This window comes from Triturus cristatus, chromosome 6 (genome assembly GCF_964204655.1).
Source record: "Triturus cristatus chromosome 6, aTriCri1.1, whole genome shotgun sequence".
In the NCBI taxonomy this organism is placed as follows: domain Eukaryota; kingdom Metazoa; phylum Chordata; class Amphibia; order Caudata; family Salamandridae; genus Triturus; species Triturus cristatus.
In genome coordinates this window covers 533,342,977-533,364,521 of record NC_140589.1, presented here as the reverse complement: position 1 = coordinate 533,364,521, position 21,545 = coordinate 533,342,977, and the positions used below count along the sequence as shown (strand labels likewise).

The window sequence follows — 21,545 nt, the reverse complement described above, 5'->3', positions numbered from 1 at the left end:
CCCCCCCCCCCCCCCGAGCCACGCGGGATCGGTGACGGAGGGGGAGCACACGAGGAAGCGGAATTACCCGCAGCGGACCAGGAGCCTGGGGGGGGAGCAAGGGGACAGACTGCCGAAAACGAGCCCAAGGGAGAGACCAGGCGGCTGCCAAGAACACGGAGGAGGCCCACAGCCACGGGCAGAGGAAGGCCTTGGCCCGAGAATCTGTGCCGGCGGGGACACCGGAGGTGGGACACCCCCTCAGGGGTGGATAGGGAGCGAGCTGGTCCGGTGGAGTGCCCCTGCGGCAGTAGGTGGACGGTGCCCGACGGCCGAGCGGCAGCGGTGGGTGCGCGAGCAGCCATCGCGCTGGATGGATCCGGGGCTGATGTAATGGCGGCGCAGAGCTGTTGATGGCAGCGGAGGCCAGCGGCTGAAGCACTAGGGTGAGCGGAGGCGTGGACGTGGCCCCCTCCAGAGAGGCGCTACGGCGGAGGAAGATCGGAGGGCCCGGTGCCTCGGGAACGGGGTGGTGACTCGGCGACTGGGGTAGCCCCCGGGAGAGCGGGGATGACCCGGTGCAACGAGGACAGCAGACGGGGCAGAGGGGACGAGTCAGCGGGGACTGGGACCGCCAGGAGTCCGATCGGAGCGCCGAGGAAGGACCGAAAGGGGAGCGCAGCCGGACGCAGCGACCACAGACGGCCGTGGTTGGGAGGTTCGTCCTGAAGAGGGGAGGCCGGAGGTCGAGGGACAGGTGGCCCGGAGGGACGCTCAGGCACGGGACGCCCCCAGGATCGGACCCGGCGCAGGATCAGCAAATCGATCGAGACCGGCCCCCCGACCCAGCGGCCATGGCTGGAAGCAGAGGTGGGCGGAAGGGAGAGCGTACTCTTCCCGAGATGTTGGGCCGGCAGTCGCAATGGCAGGAAAGGGGGCAGCGATCACCTCAGGCCCCCGGGACGGCAGCAGACCCCGAGGGAGGGGAGGCCCCGCTCACCAGATCCTTTATGGAATCCCTCTTCGGATCTCTACGGGAAGACTTTCAAGTCCTGAAGAAGGAAGTGGCCAATGAGGTGCGGGAAATTAAACGAGAAGTGGACGGCTTAGGCGAGCGAGTGGCCACGGTGGAAGAGACTGGCCTACGACGGGACGAAGAGATTGAACATTTGCGACAAGAGGTACTGAGACTGCGGGACCAGCAGATCGATCTCCAGGCCCATGCCGAAGACCTGGAAAACAGGTCTCGGCGAAACAACATACGGGTCCGCGGGGTCCCATCGTCAGAAGAGGGAACAGACATGGCAGGATACTTGGGGGCGCTGTTCCGAGACGTCCTGGGGGAGCCAGAGGGGTTCCAGGTCCGAATCGACAGGGCACACAGAGTGGGAGCACAGCGGAGAGGACCAGCGCCGGCCCCGGACATTTTAGCCTATCTACCAGACTTCCCACTCAAAGAGCGGATTATGGCGGAGGCGCGGAGGCGGCAGCCCCTGACCTTCCGGGGGCACTCAGTGGCCCTCTATCAGGACTTGTCGGCAATCACGCTCCAGAAACGGAGGACGTTCAAACCGGCCACCGACTTTCTACGAGAAAACCAGGTACCCTATGCTTGGGGGCACCCCTTCAGGCTCATCTTTCGGTGGATTGGAGTCCAGCTGCGTTCCCTGCGGGAAACCTGCGGAATTCTGGGCTTGCCAGAAGGAGAGGAGGAGGCGCCCCCGCCGCGCCGAGGGCGCGCCAGAGGTGGAGACTGGCGGCGGGTGACTGGGAGGCGCTCTCGGGACCGCCCGACGAGGCCGGGCGCACATGCCGACCGGGCAGAAGGGGACAGAGCAGATCCAGAGGTGGCCGAGAGCGCTGGCCCCAACGACAGCGACGTCGCATTAACGGCTTAAGAACTGCTCCGGGGGGAGATCACGTGAGGACACACCAGCTTTCAGGTTCGGGGTAAGGGGGGGGAGGAGGGGGGGGGCTGGCAGGGGGGGGGGGGGTAAGTGGTCTAACACCCACTGGAGAGAGTTACCAAAGACTTGTCCTCTAGAGGACCGGACTTGGACTATGCAGATACGAGTATTGGGGCTAGGGTGGGGGGTTTTGTTGGGGCAGTTGTTGGTTTGAGTTGGGGGCACGGGCTGGGGGGCGGGAGGGGGAGGAGGGGGGGCAGTTGACGTTACGGCACGGAAGGGATGAAAGAGCGGGCACCACACCTGGAAGGGGAACAAAGATGGCAGGTCACGGGGAGGAGTGGGGGTACCGTCCCAAGCAGGACAGATTGCAAGACAGGGAAAAGGGGCAAGACAGGAGCAGCGACCTCATGGAAATGCCATTTGACACCGGGGGAGCACGGAGCGGGAGAGGCTTTACTACTACATGTCACCCGTGAATTTTAAAATAGTGACGCTGAATGTGCGGGGCCTTAACAACCCGACCAAACGGCGGGCGGTGCTCCCTTTATTAGACAATACGCAGGCAGATATCTGTCTACTTCAGGAAACGCACCTCTTGCCCAGGGATTGCGCCAGACTGCGCTCTCACAAATTCCCCACGCAGTTCTTCTCCTCTAATAATACCAAAACAGCGGGTGTGGCGATATTGGTAGCTCGGCGATTTCAGGGAGAGGTCCTCCACAAGCTTGCGGAGCTGCGGGCCGTTTGTTGGTCTACCGGTTCCGGGTGGCGGGCACAGCCATCACAATTGGATCTCTATATAGCCCGAATGACCGGCAGGATCGATTTCTAGAGGCGGCGCTGGGGGAGGTAGCGGCCGCACCGGACAGACACGTAATTATAGGGGGAGACTTTAACCTAGTCTTCGATTCGACACTGGATAGATCCGCCCAACGGTCGCAGCAGGCGGGGGAGTTCTCAGCAGGTAGCAAGGTACAGCTGATAGACATGGGACTGCGGGATCTGTGGCGTCACCTGCACCCGATGGAACGGGACTACACCTTCTACTCGCATGCACACAAAACCTACGCACGGCTGGATCACTTCCTAGTGACTGAGCCGGTCAGCGCGCTGGCTACAGCGGCGGACATAGGAGTAATCTCCATGTCGGACCATGCCCCGGTGACGGCTGTCTTCTCGATGCCGCCGGTGAATACTGCCCCTAGTGTGTGGCGCCTTCGGGACACCTTACTATACAGAGGGGACGTCATCAAACAGGTGATTGCCGCGATTCGGGAATACCAATCCCACAATGAGAACACGGAAACCTCCAGGGCAACGCAATGGGCTGCCCTGAAGGCAGTCTTGCGGGGGCAGTTCATCGCGATATCGGCGGCGGATAATGCACACAGACGTAGCAAATGGGAGGAGCTTACGCAGAAGGTCAGGGAGTTGGAACACATGCATCGCCGAACCGGGGCTCCCCGGATATGGCGGCAGCTCCAAGGAGCAAGAAAGACCCTGGTCGCTTGGGATATGGACAGGGCGGAATACGCGGCGCTTCGCCTTAAGCATGCCTACTACACTGGGGGGGATCGGTGCGGCCGCTTGCTAGCGAGCAAGCTCCGAGTGGCAAGACAGAAGCACCGGGTGAGGGGGATCACCAACCCCTCGGGGTCGACAGTCACGGAGGATGGCCTCATCGCGGACGCATTCCGCCAATACTACGCGGACCTTTATGCTGGGGACCCCCCCGGACGGGCGCGCCACGAAGGGGTACCTGGATTCGGTCTCTCTGCCCACGCTGACACCGCTGCAGGCGGAGGGTCTTGACAGGGACATTAGAGTGGAAGAGGTGATCTCCACCATTGCCAAACTTAAGATCGGTAAATCTCCGGGGCCGGATGGATTTACCGCCCTCTTCTATAAAACGTTCTGCACTGCACTCGCACCGATCCTCACACACCTCTTCAACACCTTCGCGGAACGGGGGACTATGCCGCGGGACTTGCTGAGGGCGTCACTTTCGGTTATCCCTAAGCCGGGGAAAGATGGCTCACAATGTGGCTCCTACAGGCCGATATCCTTATTGAATGTGGATCTAAAAGTATATACGGGGATCCTGGCGTCCCGATTAGCCCCCCTGCTGCCGGGGCTCATAGGTCCAGATCAAGCGGGCTTCGTTCCCGGGCGGCAGACGGTGGACAACACCAAACGGATCGTGCACATTATAGAAAAGGCGGCACGGATTCGAGGTGAGAGAATGCTCCTGGCGGTGGACGCCGAGAAGGCCTTCGATCGGGTGCACTGGCCTTACCTAGAACAAGTGCTTGAGAAAGTGGGGATAGGGGATAAATTCCGTAACATGATATTCAACTGCTACGGGACTCCAACCGCGGTGGTGAGGGTTAATGGCTGCAGCTCCGGGAGCTTTAACATTGAGAGGGGCACGAGGCAGGGCTGCCCGTTATCGCCCATACTGTTTGCCCTGTATATGGAGCCGTTCGCGCAACGTATCAGGGACAACCCAGAGGTGAAAGGAGTGAAAATGGGTGGGTTCTACCACGCTGTCAGCCTATACGCGGACGATGTGATCTTCTCTTTGGAGGAACCGCTCCGAGCCTTGCCAGCGTATCTCGAGGAGCTGACCTCTTTCGCGGTGGTTTCTGGATTTAAGATGAATATGGGGAAGTCAGTGGCCCTGAGCCTGTCGCTCTCGCTGGTGACCCGGGCGCGTCTGCAGCGTCTAGCCCCGATAATCTGGTCTACAGACACGATCCCGTACCTGGGGATACAGCTGGCCCCCACCCTGCCGGAGAGGACGGCGGTCAATTACACGACCCTAGGCAGGAAGATACGGGAAGAATTGGCTCAGTGGGACCGCGGTACCCTGTCGTTACTGGGCAGAGTGGCAGCCATTAAAATGACTGCCCTACCTCAGATACTCTATCTGTTCCGGGCGCTCCCGTTGACGCCGCCGGTTGGGTGGATCCGGAGGATGCAGTCTGAGCTGGGGAGGTTTGTGTGGCAGGGAAAGAAACCGAGACTGCGGCGGGCGCTCTCCCTGCTGGCGCCGGAGGAGGGAGGCCTTGGCGTCCCGGATCTCCGCAAATATTTTCAAGCAGCTCAGCTGCGACACCTGGTGGAGTGGAGCAAGTGGGAGTCAGACAAACACTGGCTCTTCCAGGATCAGGCGGTGGCGGGTCGGCCATTGCAGGAAGTGCCGTTCCTGAGACGGGCCCATCGCCCAGCTAACCTCTATGCCTCTTTTATCACCAGAGTGCCACTGAGGGCGTGGGACGCCACAAACCTTGCATACGGGTTGACTTCGTTTCCGTCCCCGCTGACGCCCTTGGTGGACAACCCGGACTTTACACCGGGGATGCAGAGGGGAGCGTTTGCCCATTGGAGGGCGGCCGGCTGCAGAGCTCTGTGCCACCTGTACACCTCAGAGGGGATTATCCCTTTCTCGAGCTTTAGGCAGGAATATATGATACCCGAAGCGGAGAGAATGAGATATCTGCAGGCTCGACACTGGGCGCTGAGCCCTCAGGTGCGGGAGACCGCAGATAGGAGACTATCCCAATATGAGCGCTGGCTTATGACCCGGACGTCCGACGCGAAGCTTATAAGTGATCTCTATAAATTTCTCCAGCTGCCTTCCTCGCACTTTTATCACCCGGGCCGGGTGCGCTGGGAGACGGAACTAGGTAGGGCACTAAGCCATAAGGAGTGGGAGCAAATTGCGTATAGGGCACGACACTCGGCGTATCACACAGGCCTGACAGAGACCCTCACGAAGGTTTCTCTGTATTGGTACTACACCCCGGCACGCATTCATGCTATGGACAGCAGTAAAGACTCGAGATGCTGGCGGGGGTGCGAGCAGGTAGGGACATTGACCCACATTTTGTGGGAATGCACGCAACTGGGGGATTATTGGAAGGAGGTGTTGGACACGGTGGACTCCCAGTTTGACACTGAGTTACCACGTCTGCCGGCCTACATCCTGTTGGGCCTTCCCAACGCATTGATGTACCCGCTCAGATCTCGTAGAGGGAGGCAGATTGCGATAGCGCTAGGATCAGCCATTCAAAACATCCTCACACATTGGCGCACACCCACGCTCCCTACGGTCACAGGGTGGTTGCACAGACTGTGGTATGTGCTGGGAATGGAGAAAATGTCACTGACAGCACGGGGGGAGGCCGAGCAATATAGGGAGATCTGGAGGCCGTTTATTTCTTTGCTCGCCACCGAATTCAGGGAACTGACATGTCCCAGATACCTCAAACTCTTACGGCTTTCGGAACCGGAAGGACAGGCTGGGTGAGGTCCCCTGAGTAGGGAGGTACGGCTGGATGACGTAGCGGGGAGCAAGGTCCTTGGACATTAGCTATGGCCGGGGGGGAGGAGGGGGTGTGGTGCAGGGGGGGAGGGGGAAGGGAGGGAGGGTTAAAAGTTTGCTGGCACATGGACCACAGGTAACAGAGAAACTCTTAGAGGATGCTACGAGGGGCCGGGGAGACACAGGATATCACCTTGACAGGGCGACAGGGCCTAGGGGGACCCAGGGGAAGAAGATGTTCCATGTGATACTTGCCGGCCCCTGTGGTTGTAGGCGTATGCATGGACTGTTATGGATGCTGCTGGTTTGTTGTTGGTATTTAATAAAGAGATTTAAACATAAAAGGGGGTCAAGTGTTAAGTCCGGCAACAATTTCTTCAGGGGCTTTAATGCCAAGCAGGTCATTACTCCCTTCCTTTGTAAAGATTCAAGTTGTGGTTTGAAGGAGTTGTTTTAATGTAGGAGTACGCCCAAATATTTATAGGTAGTTACTTGGTCCAGGCATTTGCCTTCCATGTACCAACTGGAATTTGACTTCTTGCGGTGGTTTACGCTTATAACTTTTGATTTTTTTCAATTTATTTTTAATGCGTTTCGATGTGAGAAATTGTGGGTGGCATCTAACAGGTGCTTTAGTCCTATCGAAGTTCTACTGATCAGCACTAGGTCATCAGCGTAAAGTAAATTTGTCAATGCCGTGGCTCCTAGCTTCGGGGAATGTGAGGAGCAAGCATCCAGTTCTGCTGGCAGGTCCGCCAGGAAGAGGCTGAAGAGCAAAGGGGCCAAGACACATCCTTGCTTTAAGCCCCTCCTTGTAATGATTTTTCTTGAGAGGTGCCTTCCAGCGCCTAATTTGATTCTGACCCAAGTGTCGGTGTGCAGCTGTACGAGTTGGTCTAGAAGGGTTAGCGGAATCCCCCATTCTTTCAGCTTTAACCAAAGTTTGGAACGGTCTACGTGATCGAAGGCCGCGGAGTAGTCAATGAAGCAAAAGTACAGGGGATATTTACCTTGCTTCGCTGCATCCATGAGCATGGTTAAGGCCATGATGTTTGTTGTAGTTCCTTGCCCTTGACGAAAACCCGTTTGGGTCATTGGTATAATGTTGTTTCTTGTAGACCAAGCGACCAGATCTTTAAGGAAAATGCCGCCATAGTATCAGGCGGTAGTTGTTTGGGTCGCATCTCGATCCTTGCTTGAATATGGGACTGATGATAGAGCCTCGCCATGACTCTGGAATTTCTGTTGTTCTTAGGGCGTGTCCTATTACTGGGACTAGTGCGTTGCTCCAGAAGTCTGTGTCCTGCTTATATAGCAACGGTGGTATGCCATTCGGGCCCGGTGCTCCTGCCCGTCTGCCTCTGGAAATTTGTTTATGTATATCTTCGACCATGGATTCTTTTTGCAGGTCTTCTAGACAATTTTGGCAGTCATGGCTTGGCGGAGGAGCTACCTCTTGCTGTGACTGGATCGATGGTTCAGTGCCCGCGTCACATTGGTGCTTTTGACTTCTACCCTCCCGAATGTTTTTTTTTGTAACGGCGTGACTCAGGATGCCCAGGGGGACTGTTATTTCTGGTTCTTGGTCATTGAAATGTTTAGTTAAGTAGTCTACCCAGGTAGCTTCGGTGATATTGGAACTAATACCTTGATAATTGGGGTGCTGCAATTTGTTGACCGTTTTCCAGAATTTAGCACTATTTTTCTGATTTGCGTCAAACATAAGTTTTGCCCAGAGTTCATTGTCTTTTGCTCTTTTCTTCTCCCATCTCCTTCTTTTTAGAGTTGTCCTTAACTCCCGGAGTGTGCCTTGCAGTGTCCGATTGTTTGGGGTTTTGCGCAATTGCTTAAAAGTTTGATTTATAGTTTGTTTTAGTTTTTTAGAGACAGGGCTATTATGTGCATCAATTGAAGCAGCTATCACTTTCCCTTGTTTCTGGCCATTGCGTTGTGAATGTTTTTCTCCTATAGATAGGTATCCATGGGGTTCAGGCACAGTACAAATTCCAGTTGCCTCATCATCCTTCTGTTCAGGGAAAACTCTCTTAACAACACTGTAGAATAAAGATCATCACCTCGTGCGTTTATATTCCTTTGGAGTGAAACATGTTAGCCACATTTTCGTTTAGGAAGGTCTTAAAACTCACATTTTTCTTTTTGCCTTGTTTGAAAATCGTTATTAGTTCTGTTATTTTTAGTTTGATATGTGTATCATTGCAATTTCCTATATGGTTCCCTGGAAAAAAGTGGAGTTGTTTGTCCTTGCTCTTTGTTCTTCCCTTCTCTTTCTCCCATTTTAAATTGGAAGTTTGCATAACTTTATTTATTTTATTTGTCTTCTGTGCTCTTCTTTTGTGTTAACTATTTTTAAACTTCTGTTCAGCAGCATCTTGCCCATGGGTTAAGTTGCACTTGAAAAGCTCAAAATAAATAGACAAATTTACTTTAAAAATCTAAGTCTTTGGACAATAAAATATTGCACATATAAATACACATACCGTTTCATAGCAGACTGCTCCGGCAAAATGTCGGACAATAAAGCCTTCATCATCTCGAATATTCCTGTGAACAGTAAGTTTAGACTTCCTGGGAATCTGAAATTAGAATTTAAATATCAACTGACAATCATGAAAGGAAATAAATGAAGATGGCATTAACAAATTGAGTTTTTTTCATCAGAGGCCTCAAACTCATGGTAGAATAAGTTGGGCGATGAAGCTGCTTTGGAAGCTGACAGACTGCTACAAAGCAATTAAGTCCTGAATGGTGTTTTAAAAAGGTAGAATGTCCAGTTTCACACCATGACCGTTTTTTTCTAATAATATATTAAACTGAAAGCAGCAATGTCTGAGCTACTGATGCCTTTCAGCTGGGAAGACGTTTTGCCATTAGCAGCCAAGTTTTTTTTTAGAGCGCTAAAACCAGTAATGAGCATTATACAATACCAAAATATTTAGTCTCACAAGCCTGCTTGCCAAAAAGTTGATGTTGGCTACAGAGAGGCTTTATCTAATTGATGGGACAATTTAAGGTAAAGGACTAGCAATCCATTTCATGTTGTCTTGAAAAAAAACATAGGAAACCAGGAGGTGCAGGTAACTTAAGATTGTTTTGATTTTGGGACCATTTAAATAGGATGATAATTGCTTTTTGCAATTATAATCCAAATCACTTTTAAATAAATGGGCGTAGTCCCTTCACCTACTCCCATGAACGCCGCAGAAGGATGGAATGCTGAACAATGCCAAACATTCACCCCTAGTACAGGGATCTGGGCCTAAATCTTTTATTTTTTTGCTCACCATACCATTCCAGCTTGGACCCAGCCATATACAAATCAGTCTTGACCCTGCTCCCCATGGGAACAGCCAGGCCCAAACTGCCAGGCAAGGTCCTCCCTGGACTGGAAACAAGCATCCTAGGACCAGTTTCGGAGTATCACCATTCATCAGCCAGGCTAGCTCGACTCCAGTGGCATGGAGAGCGCAGGACCCATATCTAGGCATACCCATCTCACTCGGGTGACAAATACGAAAAGAACAATTGATGGATGGTGTGCTGAACAATGTCAAACATTCACCCCCAGTACAGAGATCCATTGCTTTTTTGCTCACCATGCCATTCTAGCTTAGACCCACCCATATGCAAATTAGTCTTGACCCTGCTCCCCATAGGACTAGTCCAGCCTGAACTGCCAAGCCATGTCCTCCCTGGACTGGAAACAACCATTCAGGTATCAGTTTCAGGGTTTCACCCCTAGCTTGACTGCAGTGGCATGGAGACCACGGGATCCACGTCTGGACATACCCGTCCCACTCAGGGTGACAAATGCAAAAAGAACAATTGATGGATAGAATGCAGAACAATGTCAAACAGCGCTTACCCCCAGTATAGTGATCAGGGCATAAATCCATCTTTTCTTTGCTCACCATGCCATTCCAGCTAGGACCAAGCCATATGCAAATCAGTCTGGACCCTGCTCCCCATGGGAACAGTCCAGTCCAAACTGCCAAGTTAGGTCCTTCCTGGACCAGAAAAAGCATCCCGAGACCGGTTTCCGGGTATCACCCCTCATCAGCCAGGCTAGCTTGAATCCAATGGCAAAGTAAGCCCAGAAGCCACGTCTGATGCCAAAGCGACAAATGTTCACAAGGAACTCATTCAAACATTTTTAAATATGCAAAAATAAATATTTGCTCAGATTTGATCTTAGTCAAACTAGTAATATCAAACATGACCTCTAGATTTGTTCACGGTACAGTTTACCTTAAATTGTGTCTAAAAAGAGCCCATCACAGCAGTTTGTCAACTATTACTTACTTCAGCCGAAGTGAAGTTTATTTAACTTTTTCAATTGTACAACAAGAGCATTTCATTTATATATTAAGCATGAGAAAATTATGCATATAAATACATTATGAGTGATTTGTGAGTCCCAGTGGAGTGACCATAACCTAACTTAGTGAATCATAAGTGAAAAAAGTGAAAAGTGGGGAATTGGTTATTGGAAGAACATTAGGAGAGCTATATACAATAGACAGTGATTTATTTTAGGCTCTCTCTTCTATTTAGTCGACGGCGTTTCGACCCTCTCTTGATACGGGGTCTCTTCAGGACAGCGATTCTGGGGACAGTACAACACAAGGCATCTATTTCATGTAGATTCCTAGTAGTGCAGAATATTGCATGTAGTTGGAAAAGGATCAACGATCAGAACAGCGTGAAAGCTCAACTATTTAAAGGTTCCATGGATTGAAGGAGCATTGTTGGGTTAAACGGAGAACCCCTCTGATGGAGTCTGATGTTATTCTGCTTATAAGTTGCAGTTTCGGGACGAATTAGGCATCGCAGCGTAGACCTCCGAATGGAGCGATGGTTGCTGTGACAGCAACCATCGCTCCATTCGGAGGAATCCATTCGGAGGAATCCATTCGGAGGAATCCATGGAACCTTGAAATAGTTGAGCTATCACGCTGTTCTGATCGTTGATCCTTTTCCAACTACATGCAATATTCTGCACTACTAGGAATCTACATGAAATAGATGCCTTGTGTTGTACTGTCTGAGCAAATAATTTTATTTTGCATATTTAAAAATGTTTGAATGAGTTCCTTGTGAACATTTGTTGCTTTGGCATTAGTGCTTACCCAGTTCACAAGGACATATGGGTCGCTCTTGTTCTTTGAAATACAGAAGCCACGTCTGGGCATACCCGGCACACTTACGGCGAGAAAGCAAAAGACACACAAATGATGGATGGAACGGGGAACAAATTAACCATTCATGAATCTTATATACCGCGTTTTATACATAAGTACTCACATATCACGTTTACTGATTCACGTCACTAACCTTTGGAGGCACAAACTTTATTCTGTAAGACACAGTTTGAATCGGTCACAGCCAAATTCAAATAATGGACATCTACTTCGTTCACTCATTTCCTGGTTTTAATCACTATCACTTTCACTGCTATTTCACACTTTTCGGTTTTATGCGCTCTATTGCTTTTGACTATATTAAATTTAGTCACCCATCTCAGGACTATTGGGATGATGGTTATTGACACTGGCCATCAACGCATTAATATTCCTTCTTTTTCTACTTGCGTCCTTTCCTCTGAAATTCTTTTGATAACATAAATTGCTTGCAAAGTTGAATTTAGACTCATTTGATTTATTATATCCTAGGAAGTTACCCCTGATAAAGGGCTTGTCCCGAAATGCAGTGGGTCATGGAAAAACAGAGAATTGATGTATAAATATTGCAATAGTGTGATGGAATTACACTACAAAAACTGATGAGATTCTAAAATGAATAAATGAAGATTGGATTGAACATTTGATGAACAAGTGTTTATTAATGAAGAAAGTTTAACCTAATATTTTTCATGTAGTGACATGTGGGGACTTCTTTCCTTGTTCTAAAGATGCTTCTCTTACCAAACCCTTAGGGCCACGTCCAGCCCAGAAAAGGATTATACTGAAGAAGATTATTTCCTTTCTTTCCCTATCCTACCATTTGCTGGAATCCAATGAGTCATCTGTTCTTGCCTGGTTTACCGCAATTCTCAGTTTCCCTGATCACACGCCTGCATCGGTATCCAACCACCTAGTCATCTTCACTAATTGCCTGTGGTGTAAAGAACAATCTTCAAAAGCCTGTGCTGCAAGGCTTTAAACCCTACAGGCTCTTACTTTACACAGGAACTGTTCATGTCCTCCACTGCCAGACTTCTGAGCATACCACAAATCCCTTACTCCCACCTTGGTTGTCGATGATTCTGTTTTTTTTACTTCCAAAAAATTAAATTCCCCTTCTCTTTATCAGTGAACTTACAAATCATCTCTCATTTACTAAACAGTTGAATACATGTCATTTTGTAAACTAGCTTCGTATTATCGGTCTTTTCTGGTGGACAACTGCCTATTTTGTTGACAAATGCACAGCACTAATAGAAAATACACTAAACATAATATTCAATCATTCAAACAATGTGGAAAAATATAAAAACACATTTTCCACTCTGAGTAAGCCTACCGTTAATCGAAAATGATCCTTGTGTTTCTGATGCACGACAGAGGTAAAGTGCTGGTCACTGGGCTGGGGCAGGCGGTTTTCCTCGTCCAGAATATCCAACACGCCCACCAACTTTGCTTCGATCAAATCTGTTACAAAAACACAAATGTACATTTGCGCTTTTACTGTAATACATTTTGGAAAAAAAAGAAGGATAATGAAAGAGTCACAGATTCGCCTATGAAGATATAAGGCGTGCTTTACCCCTACTACTTCAATACTCTCAGGTTTTTAATAAATAAGAATTGGGCTGCGATGTTTACTTCTGGTACAGCAAGTAAGGAAGGCTGGAAATGAATGTCTTTACATAGAATGGATAGAGCTGGATGATCATGGAAAATAGTTATATTAGTCTGCTTAGGCAGAAACTCTGCATTTTATGTTTAATGTGTCATTAAGGTGCGGGCCGAAATTGAACGTCTATGCAAGTGCTGTGCACAAAAGCATTCATAACGATAAAAACAACACATAATAAAATAAGCATTGGCAACAGGAAAGTAGGTACTTAGAGATGCTTAGATGCGTTATACATTTCTCCTTACTAAAGATGCTAAATTGTTAAAAACGAATATGGTCTCTAGCAGATAGAGTAATAAAGTTCATAAGAATAAGGTATGCTTGGAGCACACAGGAACCATTTTCTAGATGAACTGTCAGAGGAATCCGAGCACCGTGGTGATGTGGATACCAATGGTTAGATGGGCAGTTTCTGAGGGAAGCAGAGCATGGTCAAGCGCTGCATGCTTTCTTCAAGTGACCACAGGCCTTCACATTACCAGGGACACCATCATTCTAGAGCTACATTTTATTTTCAGAAAATGTTGCCATCTGGGACTTCAGTTCAATGTATTCTGTTGAAGTAAGCCTAGACTACTATTCCCAGAATGCATTTGGTTGTTGAATTGGAGCCCAAGGAAAAGCACAGATGTAATTGCTAAAAGCCTAGATGACTTCAAAGGTGATAAGGCTGGTTTGAAAATGTTGCACACAACACTCTGCCTAAGCAATATCCTATCTCCATCATCCTCTGACAGGCCAGTCCTGCAAGCCAAGAATACCCCAGCCCTGTGCGAGTCCCTCTTTACTCTTTAGTGCTGCATTTGCCGTTGAATAAAGCTGCCAGAGAAACAATTGCATGAAATATAGAGCTTACTTTCAGTTTGCCCAGTCATATGATCATCTATGCCAGTTTAAAGTAGTAGTCAATGTGGAGAAAGCTCTGTGATATGCCACGGCCTCACCGTGGTCCTGAAATGGACTGGGCTGTCTGTTTACCGAAGCCAGGGATCTCTCGCGGGTTGCGGAGCCTCCCCGTGATTGGGGCCACGGATATTTAACAGAGGGGGCGAGGAGCCGCGACACAGGATGGGAGAGAGGCGAGAACTCAGCAGCATCGGGTGGAGCCGGACACCGTCTCAAGAGCTCGGCGCCAGAAGGGGCTGGCGGTACACAGGTGAGCGGACTGCTGTGCCGCTGGTGACAAGCTACCATCGGAGTGTGCAGGGAGCAAAGGGTGCTGCCGCTCCTCCAGCTCCTGGGGTCACAGGCTAATAATGTACTTTGCAGTCACAGGCCTGCAGTTAGCGGCATCCGGGTTGCCAGAGGCAGGAATCGTGTAAGCAAGTTAAGGTCAGGCCAAAAAAGAAAGACTACGAGGTTTAAACATAAACAGAATGAGAGAGAAATGAAGCATTAAGAGCAGAGGATAAAAGTAACATTTTAAACACTTGCGAAGAGAGTTCATTTCGCGTGGTGACAGCTTCCATCTCTGGATGGCTACGAATTCTCATTCTGCCACAATGTGCGCAACCGGTTCAATTTTCAGATGTCAAAAGCCACAACATCTCATCCTAAGAGCCATAGACATGAAATCGCGGCATCTGCCCGAGCCTTTATTATAACCATTTCGTACTGCGAAAAAGACAACTTTACTTATCGAGTGAAGTTTGCGCTACAAGGCACAATAAACCGACTGCACGTTGTACAATAACAGCTCCTGGGACAAAGAATGCCTCAACACAGTAATGGACAAGGAGAAAGGCTGTATAAAAAAACAAGTCACCACCATATATGTACAGGATTAGGACAGTCAAACGAATAGATGTGCAGATAAAGACAAGTTATGTAAACAATATGAGTTTAGATTTCAAGATTAGGAATGTGGGAGAGGTTTTAGGGAAGGGTATTCCAAATTCGGAGGGTATTCCCTGAAAGGAGCATTTAAGGGCGCCCTTACTGAGTGGTAGCATGTTGAGACCAAGTGACTTAAAGCTTCTTAGAACCCTATGGATTCCAGACAGTTTTTAGATCGAGCCTGGGCAGCGCATGCGCTGCTCTGCGAGCCATGCTGTATTGGAGTATATACTTGAAGCCCCGCCCATTTCCCGCCTATATTTGTCATTGCCTTGTGTCATTGTCCTTCTTGAATGCTAGCTTCTTATTTGTTATTAGGCTGGATAGTTCCTCCTTAGTACCGCCTTGTCTCCATTTGTAACCTTTTATGAGGACTGGCCCTTTTAGCTTGGTTGTTACACGGTACGTCTTCTTTAGTCTGTAAGCGCTATTTTCTTTAATGAGTTTCTCTTACTGCTGGAGGGCAGGAGGGTTTCTCGCGCGCAGTTGTGACCACAGGCTTGCTTATTTAACTCATAGCAGACGGGGAGCTCTTCTGGAGCCTTGGGAGACCGAAAGGTGCAACTCAGCGATGCCTTCAAGCATTTGGAATGCATTTGCGAGAGTTGAAGCTATTGGAATTTTAAATGACAATGCCTTTTGTTTATGTTTTAAAAAACAAAACATAAATAAAAGGCATTGTCATTTACAATGCCAATAGCTCAAACTTGCGTAAATGCGAGACCTTTGGCCCGTTCACTTCCTTGTTTATCGCGCTGGCCTTAGGACAACGATCACGGACACGGCTCCTATTCTTTTCGGATGCGGCTAATACAGACATCAAATAATACTACCAGTATACATTTATTGCTGATTTATGCTTTACCGCGAGCTACATCATTGTGCCTTAGACTTCGCGTCAAGTTGTCCTTTGACTTATTTGCCAGAAGACACACTGTGTGCTCACATTATCTTGCCCTGAAGAAGCCCATGTTTGGGCGAAACGCGTTGGGTGGCTGTTTTTATATGAAGTGTTGTTATATTGCCTCTCATCCAAACAATTATCAAGTATATATTTGCGGTCTACAAACAGCAGATCGTTTGAGGTGGGCAATATTGCATATTGCTAGTGACTGGTTCTGGTGGTGCAGTCTTTTATGACCCGGCTGCTTTTGATCTCTTTTTGTGGGTTAGGTTATCTTGGCGAATGCATTGGTCCCTGACAGTACAGAATCAAATTGAATGCTGAGATATTTATTAAAACGTCTCCTCTGTTAGGACACTGGCACTGATATGCTGCTTATCATCTTGTTTTCTAAGTCTCAAAACCAAAATATCATTTTATGTAGGTTAGCATGACCACAGCTACCCAGTGTTAAGATCATCTTGTGTGTGTGTGACCGTTACTGCCCGGAATACCTTGTCAGTGTTGGGGCGGCATCTGCCCATTGTACCCAGCGTGTTCAGGGCTGCATCTGCCAAAGTCATGCCCAGACAGAAGTGACTGGATCTGCCTCTTGTGTCTGGCCCAATCATGGCCCCAGGAAGGACCTGCTAGATCTGGCATGGGCATGTCACTAAGACCCGAAACTTCAGAGGCACTTGCCTTTTGTCCTTCTGGGACCATGTCAGTCTATAACTGCTTTCTCCACTCTGCTGGGTGCACTATTGAGTGTGGGCCAAGCAGACACAGAGAACTGGTGGTCGGCATGCATCCTCTCCCACAGAATGAGAGCTGGGCGGTGGAGCCGATTCAACTGGATTATTTCCCCTCTGACTGGTAAGGCTCTGAACTGTGACTGAGAACCGAACGCATCAATTTTGGAGTAATAGAGACTGAATCTAAGCTTTAATCACACTGCTACCTTAAACTCCATATGAGGGGTGCACATAGAACTTGTCGTAGGAAGGGTTTAGGGGTGAGAAGATAGCAGAGAGAGGCTCTACACTGATTGAAAAGCACCCAGATACACTAATTGCAGCTGTTTGAGTAGTATGTAGCACTGTTCTGGAGTGTATTAATGTACTTTTTGTTTATAAAGATAAGCACTGGACTGCGCATTCTTTTACTGAGCTGTTGAATGATTGTTCAAATCTGACCATGATCAACTCCACCCTAACTCCCTGAGAATGCTAGCCATCCCAACCACTGACAGATAAGTGCAGAAGAGGTTGTATTTGACCAGTTTGCAAAGTTATAGTAGGATGAACACGGAGCAAAGACTAACAACCCCAAACCCCTCAGTTGAGGCCCAGTCACCCCTCATACCCCTCCCCGTACTGAGTCTGACAAACTGGAAAAGCTTTTTATGAATTGTGCAAGGCAAATACAATTTTGACTATAATTCCAATCATATGAATTGAATATAGTAAAGCTCAGTTGTGGAATTGTGGAGCTCATCTTCACCAAGTAGGTGTCCCTTATTAAATATGATATTTTAGCAGTTGCATGATATGTTCATCAAGTGATATAGCATTATTATACTTCAAGAGCATGTTATATACCCAACAAAATATTTTAGTGTGTTAAATACTACAAACATTGTACTGAAATGGAGATGATGAATCTGAATCAGGGCAAGGTTGCCTTAATTGTCTATCCTTCTGAGATTAGTACATTGAATATCATTAAAATATTAAACGGAATAACAGTAGCAAATGTTATTTTATAGCAAGTAGAAATGGCAGAAGTCTGGTATAAGATGCTATAAAAAAACAACACATCCTTAAAGTTGAAGTTATACATTACCTATGCAATCCTGATTATCAACATAGTGTACTTCATTAACTCCGAGGCCTTCTTTTTGATAAAGTTCTTGTTCCTAATTCAATAGAAAGAATACATACATGCTTAGATGAGTGACCTTTTAACCAATACTAACTTTAGTCTACAAAGCACAATAAATATGAAGCTGAGCTTTTTAATAGAAACATGATCAAAGTGCGAATGAAAACCATTACACTAAAATAGCATGTACTATATGATCATCTTTGTAAAACGTTTCTCAAAACTAAACAAAAAATAATAAAGAGATCAAAGAAAGAATGTTATCCTAAACCCTGCTTCTTAAAAAATATATATTTAATATTCTTCATAATCCCACTAGTTTGACTTTTCACATACAATTATCCTGGTAGACAGATATACCAGGAACAATCCAAGTGATTATGAATTACTTGAAGCGCTCCATACCTACTCACTGTACTGTGTAGAAGGTACTGTATGATATACATACTGAAAAAAACAATAGTTAGCAGGACCTCTGAAAAACATGCAAATCAAATTAATGCTGACTGCATAAAGACTCTGGACACCTATTATGAGTTTGGCGGTCCCATGGACCACCAAACTCATGGTGGCGGTGCGGCTACCGGTGGTCCGACAGCCCTATAACAAGCAGGGCAGTCGGACCGGCACGGGACTGCTGCTGCTGCCAGGGATCCTTGATCCCAGTTGGTGTTGCAGCAGTCTTGAGGTGGCACTATGTTTGACAGGGCTTCTGCGGCCCAGCCAAGCATATTACGAATTTCCTCTCTGCCTCCGTTTTCATGGCGGTGAGCCCACCATTAAAACGGTGGTGGAGAGGAAACAAAAGTATTGCCTCTGCACCAGGGAATGCTTGCGGGGGTGCACATGGTGTGCCCCCTATCTGCACGCACCCCCAACTCCTGCAGAGCATGCACTTGAGAGTGCATGCCCTGCAGGAACTTGCTTTGGCGTTCCCATTGCGGTGGCTTTTTTATAGGCACTCCCGTGGGCATGCCAAAGAACTCCCGCCAGCGACTAAAAAAGTCGTAACCTGGCGGGCAGTGTACACATGGGTTGGCAGTGCTGGGCAGTCCCTCTCTTGCACCGCCAAACACATAATAAGCCCCTCTGTACCTACAAACTAAAATCACACTTTAGCCTTTCCTTGCACTTTGTTGTTGTGTATCTGTTTTGCAAAACCACAGTGCCTTTGCTTCACGATGTATCAGTGCATGGACATGCTTGTGGGCTTTTCCAAGCTTCTGACTTGGAGTGCTACTTGCAGAAAGAGACCAGTACAGTATGGAGACTCACAATGAAGTAACCTTTGTGCTGCTCACAAACTAGCACAACTTTTTACGGTTCTAGTAACAAAATAAAGAGGCCACCAATATAAGTTAAAATTTAAGTAACTGTTTATGGTAAAGCCTTGCTATACTTTACTTAGTTTTGCTATTTTGCATTAGGAAATAAAACGACACTGAGATACGGTTTAGGCAATCAAAGGGCAATATAAATAATAAAAGAGGACAAGTAATGGTATGTGCAGCAAATAATCTCTGTATGCATAGGCTCTTGACAGAGTTTAATGGCTTCTCTACTGATATACAAACATTAAAGTGTGCACTAAAGGTGGACCAAGCACTGAAGTCTTGGGCCAGAAGTGTAGCTGCTGCTCAGCTTGAGGTGCTCTTGGAACCTCTAGCTCAAAACAAGCCGAGTTTTTATGTGGCATCTCGCTGCCACTCACGGTCTAACCTCATGTGCCACCAATTAGGACAAAGCATCAACCTTTGAATGTGAAACCAAACAACCTGGGATCAGCTCTGGCTTCCACGCTTGACGAACGTCAGTAATCGTAGGCAAATATTGAATTTCACCGTGCCTCCTTTTTAAAGGTTGCAGCCTACCACATCTTGGGGACATTTAGAAAGTTGACCTAGGAATGCATTCCACCGGTTTCTTACCACTGGCTTAGTGGTTTGTAACTCAAATTTTCTGACTTTCTATTTGCTTTAGGCAGTCCATCTTGAGTTCATCCCTCCCGTTGCCCAAACCTTGTTTACTGTTGTTAGAACTGGGGGTATCTAGTTGGCTGAGGTAGGTAAGTCCAAATCGGGACCCTTGCTTCTAAGTCAGGGAAAGGAAGGACACCTTCACAGATAGCCCCTGCTCATCCCCTCGGTAGCTTGGCACGAGCAGCCAGGCTCAACTCCAAGGCAAATGTGTAAAGTATTTGCAACCACGCTCTCTCAGTAACACAGTGATAACACCACAAATGGACTCCACACGAGTTTCATATTTTTTTTTTATATGTTTATAAAAAATAGATATACGATGACACCACATGATAAGAATCCAACATATTTGTATTTCTAATATTTTTACCTTGCCGATTATTAGCCCAGCAAGCACTTGTAGGTTCTTGCAGTATTAATGAGCAATTCTAGATGATCTAATGCAGTCCTAATGCAATGCTATGCAGTTCGTAATGGAAGAATCAGACACTTCGTAATGTAAAAATAATGCAATTCGTAATGCAACAATCAGGCAGTTCGTAATCCAAAAACAATGCAATCCGTATTGCAACAATCAGGCAGTTTGTAATGCAAAAATAATGCAATTCGTAATGCAACAATCAGGCAGTTCGTAATGCAAAAAGAATGCAATCCGTAATGCAACAATCAGGCAGTTCGTTATGCAAAAACAAAGTACTTCGGCACGGATCGAGGTGCTCTGGGTGGTCTCTATGGCACTCCTACTGACTCGCGGTAAGCTACTGCCAAAATATGCCCCCAACACTGCTATGATGGAAAATAAAGTGCAGCTCTACACTCCGGCCCCGGTACGGCCACTCCTCGGTAAGTACGGGCCATGATACGGACTTGAGTGGAGGTTTGCGCTGCAAAGATGGGAAAGGCCGAGAGCGTTTCTCTCGTAGCCCGGACCCCACCCCAGGCGGTGACACACGCCCGCTCGCTGAGCGTTACCTCTGGGGGCCATCTCACTCTCCTCTCCTCGCGGCTTGGGCCTCCGGTGCAACTTTGTTGATCTTGGGCAGTAGAACTCGGACCCCCGACGGTGATGGTTTGAGGTTTCTCCTTGGCAAACGCAGGATCAGGCCGGCGGCGGAGAATTCTCACAGCTCCTCTGGGGATGCCGGTCCGGGCTGATGACAATGACGATCGCAGCACTTCTGGTCACGCTGTCGATATTAGAAGAGACCAAGACTGCTCCGGGACACACAGTCACGGGGCAATTTCTCACAAAGGTCTCAGGCTGCACCAAGCACACGGACACAGCGTCGCTAAGACCCACTTGGACTCCGGGTGCGCACGATTACAGGGCAATCCTCATGAAGGTTTCAAGCTCACGAAGCACACGCACACAGCGTTGCTGAGACTCACTTGGACTCCGGGTGCACACGATCACGGGGCAGTTCTTACGAAGGTCTCAAGCTGCAAAAAGCACACCACACAGCGTCGCTGAGATACATTTGGAAACTTTTATGTTCCTGAGTTTCCACAACAGGGAGCCAGCTCTCCTCGGGCCCTTGGAGACACGTTACTTCGGGACACAGCACACAGCAAAGTCCTTTCAAGCAGGGGGACACAGCACACAGCAAAGTCCCTTAGCCTCTCCTTAGTTAAATCAGCAAACTGCAGGACAGCCCCAGAACACATAGCACGGGTCAGTCCTTCTCTTCAGTCTCTTCAGCTGTTCCTCCTTGGCAGAGGTTCCTCTTGACCGCAAAGTAGTTTCAATCCTTTTCAGTCTTGATCAGTCTAAAGTCCAGGGGTTTCAGCTCTCATAGTTATACCCCTAAATGTCTTTGAAGTCTTTGTGTTCAGGCGGCACTGACCCCTGTCCAAACCAGTTCTGGGTGTCT

The 21,545-nt window shown here is 48.2% G+C and overlaps 1 protein-coding gene across 9 annotated transcripts in view; it reads right to left on the bottom strand.

The window, feature by feature from the left end:
• Positions 1–21,545, bottom strand: part of MYO6 (myosin VI) — an 856,486-nt gene that overhangs the window by 303,812 nt on the left and 531,129 nt on the right. For all 9 annotated transcript variants that reach the window (XM_085610973.1, XM_085610975.1, XM_085610976.1 and 6 more), the window contains exons 15-17: positions 17,657–17,729; positions 12,757–12,884; positions 8,715–8,810 (exon numbers count right to left, since the gene is read on the bottom strand). In XM_085610973.1, the coding sequence (XP_085467099.1) occupies positions 8,715–8,810; positions 12,757–12,884; positions 17,657–17,729 (297 nt within the window). The remainder of the gene's footprint in view (positions 1–8,714; positions 8,811–12,756; positions 12,885–17,656; positions 17,730–21,545) is intronic.